This window comes from Heterocephalus glaber, unplaced genomic scaffold (genome assembly GCF_053883595.1).
Source record: "Heterocephalus glaber isolate CG9 unplaced genomic scaffold, H.glaber_assembly_v1.0 deba00001457, whole genome shotgun sequence".
Taxonomy (NCBI): Eukaryota; Metazoa; Chordata; class Mammalia; order Rodentia; family Bathyergidae; genus Heterocephalus; species Heterocephalus glaber.
In genome coordinates, this window is record NW_028258305.1 from 8,467,657 (window position 1) to 8,475,577 (window position 7,921).

Below are 7,921 nucleotides of genomic sequence, written 5' to 3' on the forward strand. Positions count from 1 at the left end.
GGAGAGGAGAGTTTGCAGTCTCTTAGAGAGGAGATGCTGCAGGTCCTCAGAGAGGAGAGGTCACAGTCCCTAGCAGAGGAGAGTTCTCAGTCCCTCACAGAGGAGAGGTCCCAGTCCCTCAAAGGGGAGAGTTTGAAGTTGCTCAGAGAGGATATGTTGCAGTACCTGGGAGAGGAGAGGTCACAGTTCCTCAGAGAGAAGAGTTCTCAGTCCCTCACAGAGGAGAGGTCACAGTCCCTGGGAGAGGAGAGTATGCAGTACCTCAGAGAGGAGAGTTTGTAGTTCTTCAGAGAGGAGAGTACGCAGGCCCTTGCAGAAGAGAGGTCGCATTCCTTCCACTCCCGGGCCTCGAGGTAGTGATACTTGGGCCTCCTGCAGTCGGCGTTCAGCCTCCAGCTCCTGCAGGAAGGGGGTCTAGATGGAGATGGGGAGAGGAAGCCTGGTGGGAGAAGAATGGGCAGGGCCGGGAGGGGCTCACCTTGTCCAGGTGGAGGTGCATGTCACTGCGTAGATCTGGGTGGTGCTTTCCTACCAGCCGGATCATGTCATCATACAACTTGTGCTTTTTGAACATGGTGATGGCAAGATCAGGCTCTTCCACTGTCACATAGAGCCTGGGGATGGGAGACAGACCTGGGGCTTCCTACACCTAGAGCCCTGCTGCCACGGCATCCGGGCAGGGGGAATGCATCTTCTGACCCCACCCTTCCTCCCAGCTCTGATGCCTCACCTCCCTTCATGCCTCCTCTGAGGCCACAGCTAACCTTTCAGCCTCAAGGTCCTTGCCCTGCCTCTCCATTTCCTGGGCCTGAGTGATGTACAGCACCAACACATCTTCTAGTCGCATGGGTTTCATTGCCAGCTGTGCAGACACATGAGATACCAATTCACAGGGGAGGCAGGGCATCAGGGGAACCTGTCTGTTCAGGAACTGCAACTCACCCACAAGTCATGGGACACTGCTTACTGCCACTCTACTAGTTAGATCAGGGAATTACAAATCCAGAAGGACCACAGGCAGAACACAGTATGCTAAGGCAGAAGGTCATGTGAGGCCTTGTGCTCGGGGGGGGGGGGGGGGCAGGCACACCCATTATCATGCTCCTGCTACACTCCCTGCACTGGGGAGTGGAGTGGTGAGAACAAAGTTACCAAGTAACCAGAAGCTTGGGAATGGTAGTTCAGATTGCTCAGCCCCCAAACTCATCTGCCCTCTTCAGACTTAAAGGCTCAGGGACAGGTGCCTTTCCTCATCTCATCTTTCCCTGTGGTGAGGGATCAGTTACCGGGAATCAAACTCAGGACCTTACGCTTGCCAGGGAGGTACAGTGCCACTGAGCTGTATCCCTGGCCCGTTTTGGTACTTTGGCAGCTTGCAGGGAAGTCAGTGAAGGAGGGAGGTCAGAGGCCGAGGAATAAGGCAGAGTTCGGCAGTAAGGACTCCATCCATTTGCTACCTTGTGCGGTTGCTCCCAGTGGCCAGCCTGGGTGTACATGTCTATAGCATCTTTGGTCCAGTCTCCCTTAATGTAGAGCTCCTCGGCAATCTGGAGTTGAGGAGAGGGAGACACAATGGGTCAGAGCAACAGAATTACAGCAGCTTGCAGGAGGAACAAACCCCAGCTGGGATGGTGGAGAGCCTGGGAGGAAGAGATGGGTATCGGTGAATAACACCTATACTGTTTATAGCAAAGACCAGCTCAAAGCAGCATAGGGCAATACGACAGAATTTTTAAGGCCCTCGTATTTCTGCATGACAAGGCAATTCTACACAGAAGTTATGATAAGAGTCATCCATGAAGAATCACTGGAGCTGGCACAGGAAGACAGCTAGAGATCATGCTATAATCTGCAGTTGGGGTGTTTGTATCATGCAGGGATGAAACCAGGGCAGTAGGCCCTTTCCTCCTATTCACCCACAATATGGACAGACCTCATGTGCAAGAATTACAAAAACAAGGGCCAGGAGTGATGGTGTGTGCCTGTAACCCCAAAACTCAGGGTGCTGAGGTGGGGGATTGCTGTGACTTTGAGGCCAGCCTGGGCTACACAGTGAGTTCAAGGCCAGCCTGAACTACATGGTAGGACTGTCTCCAAAAGAAAGGAAGAAGATATTAAAGCCCAAAGGGGAAGTCTTACCTAAAGACTAACACAAGAAGAAGAAATTAAGGAAGGAGTTAAGCTAACTCTAAACCTTTCCAGAAGTTCTCCCTGAAGCTTATGGAAGTCCAGCGGACTGAGCTCTTTCCTCCTAAGTTTGCCTCCCTCTCCTCATCAGATCCTCTATTCTATCCTGTCTCTCTGTTTCCCTTTTACCTGTTCCAAGAAGATCCTTTCAGCCAGTATGTAGTTCTTCTCCAGCATGGCCAGACATGCTCAGACCTGATAGAAGTCTGTTCCTTCTCCACTCTGCAGGGAAAAATGAGGTTCTGGTCTATGTGAGCTGGGATGGGAAGGCCAGAAGGGCAGGGACAGCTCACAGACTGGAAAAGCTGAAAACCATCCAGGGGCTTAGAGGCCTGAGGATTCACAAGCAATTCCCAAATGGTCCAATTTGAGGGTAGAGGAGGGGTGGGGGGTGTAGAAGAAACTAGGAATGCCTGGAAAGCTAGGAACCATGGGGCTGAATACTAAGAAAAAAAACCTTAAAATGTGTTATGCCCTCTAATGGATAAAGAAGATGTGGGGTTTTATAGACAATGGAGTACTACTCTGCCATAAACAAGGATGAGCTTCAGACATTTATAGCTAAATGGATGGACATTGAGATCATACTCTCAAGTGAAATAAATCAGACACACATGTTAAATACCACATTATTTCTCTGGTATGAGAAACTGAAAGTGGAAATGAGGACTAAAATGTATACTAGATATTGGGAAATGGGAAGAAAATGTTCAAATGGGAATGGGAACAAGGGAGGGGGGAGGGAGAAAGGAAGGAAGGGATAAGAAAAAAAGGGAAAATAGAAGGAAAAATGAAAATAAAGCTTTTGTACATAGGGAGCGGGGAGGCTTGAGGGGAGGGAGGAGGGGAAGAGCAGGGATATATCAGGTAGAGGACCAGATTCCCTGTGATGAGTGTTACCATTATGTATGCCTAAAATGCACCAATAAATGTTCTGCTATAAAAACAGATGTGTTATGTGCATGTACCAACTCCCCATGATGAATGTAAATGCTGTGTACTGCAAACGTACTAACATAGGTATTTTTACTCCTTAAAAAATACTAAGAAAAATCTTAGCTTGGGGGAGACTGAATGAACCAAAATGATACTTGCATATTCCCAGGACACCTGATCTGCAATCTCATTGGTCTCATGCAGGAATCAAGCTTTTGCCACATGGCCCAAAGCAGAAAAGCACCTATAGCATGGAGGGAATGATATCAAAAGTATTATTACAAGCACATCATTAAGTCACTGATTCAGCAAACATACACTGTGCACTGTTAGATGCCAAGTATTGTTTTCATCACTGGAGGCCCAACAGGGAATAAGGAAGATGCAAGTCTTGCCCTCAGGGAACTTCCATCCCAGTGGAGACAAACTAATAGTAAACAAATTAATAAAAACCAAGAGAGACTATGTAAAGGTGCAAATTTCCAATGATGAATGTCATTATATTGTATACCTAAAATGTACCAATTATTAGAATGAATAATCGATAATGTAAAATAGGAATAAAAGGTCCAAAGGGGTAGGGGTAGTGGGAGGCACAGGGGAAAGGAAAGAAGGGAAAGGAAAAAATGATGAGGAATGGAAAAAATGGAAATAAAGTCTTTGTAAATAGGGAAGGGTGGAGGGCATGAAGGGAGGGCTAGGAATGGGGAAAAAATAAGAACCAAGATGCATTATATAAAGGTACAATTCCCAATGAGAAATGTAATTGTGTTGTATACCTACAATGTACCAATAAAAGAATTTAATACAAAAAACAAACAAACAAACAAAAAACCCAACAAATTAATAAACATGACTTGGGAGAACCAAAGTGAGATACAGCAGGGTGATGCTCGTCAGTAACGGAGGGATCCATTTAAGTTGTAGTTGGAGAAGGCCTCTTTGAGGCACCAATGTTTGAGCTGAGGCCTGACCATGACAAAGAGCCAGTGGTGATGTGATGAGGCAGGAGTCCTTCCAGGAGGGGCAAGGCTCAAGGCACACAGTAAGAATAAGCCTGGTGTGCTCAAAGGGCCAAGAGGACGCCCGTGTGGTTGGAGACTATGGGCAGGTGGGTAACTGGCATGGGAAGGTGGCAGAGGACACAGGCCACCCCAAGGAGTCTGGGCTTTTACTAAGTATAACAGTAAGCTACTAGAAGGTTCTGAGCATAAACGTGACACAAGCTGTGTTTCTAAAAAATGACCTTATCTGCTATGGTGTGGATGGACTGCAGGAGTACAAGACTGGTACCAAGGCTGGGGATGGAGCTTGGTGGTGGAGCATCTGCCTGGTGTGTGCAAGGCTATGGGTTCCACGCCCAGCACCATAAAAACACAAGACAAGACTGAAACAGTGGGGCTAATTAAGAGGCTTCACAACAGTACAGGGAGCGGACGGCACGAGCCACGCTAAGGGGGAGACGTTGGGGTGGGACAGGCGTGAGATGTGGGATACGCTAGAAGACTGAGTCCCAGGGACCTGCTGGGAGTCTGTGTGAGCGGCTAGGGAAAAAAGAGCTCAGGGACAGCTCCTCCTCGCCAGACAGCAGCAGTGCACACTTCCTCAGTGCTGGAAAGTCACATGCTCTTGGCACAGATTCTCTAACTTGTCTTCACTACCGCTACCATTGCCACTCTTCTCTACCGTCCTACGAGTCAATACCATTATTATCTGCCCTGGATGTGCAAAAGCACGAGGCCCAGCTTTGGAACGGGCTCTAAGCTCTCTAAGGTCATCCAGGTTTGCGATGGGAACTAAGGTCTGAAGTCAAGGTATCTGGAGTCCTAGCTTCGTCCTACTGACTCTACTCTTGCACCACACCCAGGAGAGACTCGCTGGTGTATGGACTGAGGGCTATGAGGTTATAAACTCTTAAGGGGCACGCACCTAGGTGCAAGAAGGGGAAACAAAAATAATACGAGACACCATAATCTGGGATGGATCTTTATCTGGGACAAGGACACCAGGGAAGGGCTCTCACACTTGTTGGCAGTTGAAGGGACCCAGCCCCTAAACACTGGGCAGGAGCAGCCCACAGTGAGCCGGCCTGGGGCAGCCCTGCCAGCTGCCGAGCGCTTCAGGTCTGCATCTGCCTCACCTCTCAGCAATGTGGAGCTGCCTTGCCTCCAGTGCCAGTTTACTCAAGGTTTTCCACATGGCCTCTGTTTCGGGAGTCATCTCTAGGGTCTCCAAGAAGGCTGTTGCTCTGGAGAGGGAAGAAAGCAAAGCATAGAATGAGGGCAGGAACCAGAAGACACAGGTTAATCTGTACTGGGGCAGTGGATGGGAGGGGCTGGGCAATTATTTGCCCACTTTGTTTAGTCTCCTCCCTGCAGCACTAGGCCCTGATTAGATGTGGCCAGTTTTACAGCCATTCCAGCTGCCCTTCTCAGGCCCGGCCTCCCACTGCCTCACCAGTTAACAGCAGCCTCTCACCGGGTGTAGTTGCCGTCATCGATGGCTGGTCCAGACTCAGTAAGGCCCTCATCCAGCGTGTAGGCAGCTATGGTCACACCTTCTGTCACCATCACCTGGGTCTTTCCCCTGCCACGCTCCAGACCTAGGACGTCATCCTGTAACAGTTCCTTCCCCACCCTGCCCCAATTCCAGGTTAGCGTGTCCACCGAGTCAGCTGCAGAACAGACTCACCCTCACCCAGCTGCAGTGCTCACACTCTGAGGCAAGTAGAGCAGCCCATGATTTCCTAACATTTTCATTCTTCTCCAGCAAAGAAGTGCATCGTATCTATGGCAACATCCTATCCTTAAAGTACACGCAGGATGGCACGGGTGGCTGAGGTATGTTGACAAAGTGTGGCATCTACTCCTTCCAGCAGTACCACAAACTGGGTATTTTTTTTTGTACCAGGGATCCAACTTGGGTCCTTGCACTTGTGCAGCAGGTGGTGAAACCACTGAGCTAAATCCCTGGCCCCAAACTGGGTATTCTTAAGGGTTCTTCTGTTAAAAACAACTTGAACCTGAGCTGAGCTCACCTGAAAACACTCCCAGTATTTCCAACCCATCCTTCTCAGAAAAAGATCAGATAGAAAGAAACTCAGTAAGCTAAAATCTGAGCAGGAAAAATGGCAATGGACAAGTGGGAGAGGTACAGCTGCTCTGAAGGCAAACACAGTACAGAAGAAACATTAAGCTTTCAGCAGGATGGCGAGGTTGAATCTGAGAATCTCTAATTAAACCTGAGGTCCATTTTTCAGAGAAGAGAATAGAAGCAAGTGGTACAGATCTTTAACATGCCTGGTTCCTGCAGAAGTAAACACAAATATCTGTGGTGGAAAACATGTCTGTTTTAGGTTTTCAAGATTTCAAAATATTACATTCAAAATAACATGAGCCTGGGTCAGGAATGTAGCTCAATGGTGCCATGCGTGCCTGGCAAGCACAAGGTCCTGAGTTCGATCCCCAGTACCGGAAAAAAAAAAAAGAACAACAAAAAAAACCACATGCGCTCACAGCAACAAAAAACAAAACTTAACAAACCACTTCATGAAAGAGTAAATAGTAACTATAAAACCAGTTTCAGACCTTCAAGAATTTCAGAAATAATAAGTTAGGAGTTCAATCCCTGGTACCACAAAAAAAAAAAAAGAAAAGAAAAGAAAAGAAAAATTTATAAGAATAAGTTATGGTTAATGCATTGGAATTTTAAAAGTAATCATTATGTGATATAACATAATCATGTATGAAATACTTAAAGACCTAAAAGATGAAATAGAAGAGCCAGGAGTGTAGCTCAGGGGTAGAGCCCATGCCTAGCATCCGCAGGGCCCTGGGTTTGAGCCCTAGCACTGCCCCCCATAATGTATCTATAAACACACACAGATGGCTGGGTATGGTGGCATGTGTCTGTGGTCCTAGCTACTTGGGAGGAAAAGGTGGGAGGATGACTTGAGCTCAGGAGTTTGAGGCCAGCCTGGGCAGCATAGCGAAATCTGAGAAAGAGAGACACAGACACAAAGAGAGACACACACAGAGAGACAAAAAGTCACAGAGACAGAGACAGACAGAGATTTGCATCTAGAGACACTGTAATAAAACTTCAAAACATTTAAGAACCGGGTATGGTGTTCCAGCACTCTGGAGGCGGAGGCAGAACAATCTCCATGTGTTCAAGGCCACCCTGGGCTAAAAAACAAAAATAAAATAGCAAATGATAGTATATCTTCCATATCACTAGACTGCTGAAGAATTTTAAGTTAACAGAGAAAGCTGTGATATTTTATGCAAAGACTGACTCTAGATATTTGAGGAGCATAGTACAGAGACTTTAAAAACTGATTTTGTTAAATCTATACTATGGTCTTTGTTATTCCAGAGTAAGTGTGTGTGTGATTTGTTCTTCATACTGTAGTGCATAAAAAAGAAAAATACAACATAAATATTAAAATACATTTCAATGTTTAGAGAATTATGTTTTTGGGTGCCAAAAAAACTTGTTTAATAAAGAAATAATGTGATATCATTTTAATGGCAGCAACAATTATAATACACAAGAATTAGCCAAATAAATAAGATGTTCAGAATAAATAGGTATTATTTTCAGAAAAGAAGTGTTTATCTTATAAATATTTGACTCACCTGTAGGTAATTTTTATATAAATGTAAATCTGTGTTTTTCCTTTTTTCTTTTGGTTTCTAAGTCAGGGTCTTGCTATGTAGTCCAGGCCAGCCTTGAACTCACTATGTAGCCCAGGTTGGCCTTGAACTCTCAATCTTCCTTCCTCAACTTCTCCCAG

The 7,921-nt window shown here is 46.5% G+C and overlaps 1 protein-coding gene across 5 annotated transcripts in view; it reads right to left on the minus strand.

Moving 5' to 3' along the window:
- Positions 1–7,822, minus strand: part of LOC101716900 (intraflagellar transport protein 172 homolog) — a 66,773-nt gene extending 58,951 nt beyond the window's left edge. For 4 of the 5 annotated variants that reach the window (XM_087216041.1, XM_087216044.1, XM_087216043.1 and 1 more), the window contains exons 1-8: positions 5,602–7,822; positions 5,264–5,371; positions 3,283–3,367; positions 2,317–2,409; positions 1,458–1,547; positions 765–862; positions 479–614; positions 262–399 (exon numbers count right to left, since the gene is read on the minus strand). In XM_087216041.1, the coding sequence (XP_087072167.1) occupies positions 262–399; positions 479–614; positions 765–862; positions 1,458–1,547; positions 2,317–2,364 (510 nt within the window). In that variant the 5' untranslated portion in view covers positions 2,365–2,409; positions 3,283–3,367; positions 5,264–5,371; positions 5,602–7,822. The remainder of the gene's footprint in view (positions 1–261; positions 400–478; positions 615–764; positions 863–1,457; positions 1,548–2,316; positions 2,410–3,282; positions 3,368–5,263; positions 5,372–5,601) is intronic. The other variant, XM_087216042.1, reaches the window with a different exon arrangement.
- Between the last annotated feature and the right edge of the window lie 99 nt (positions 7,823–7,921).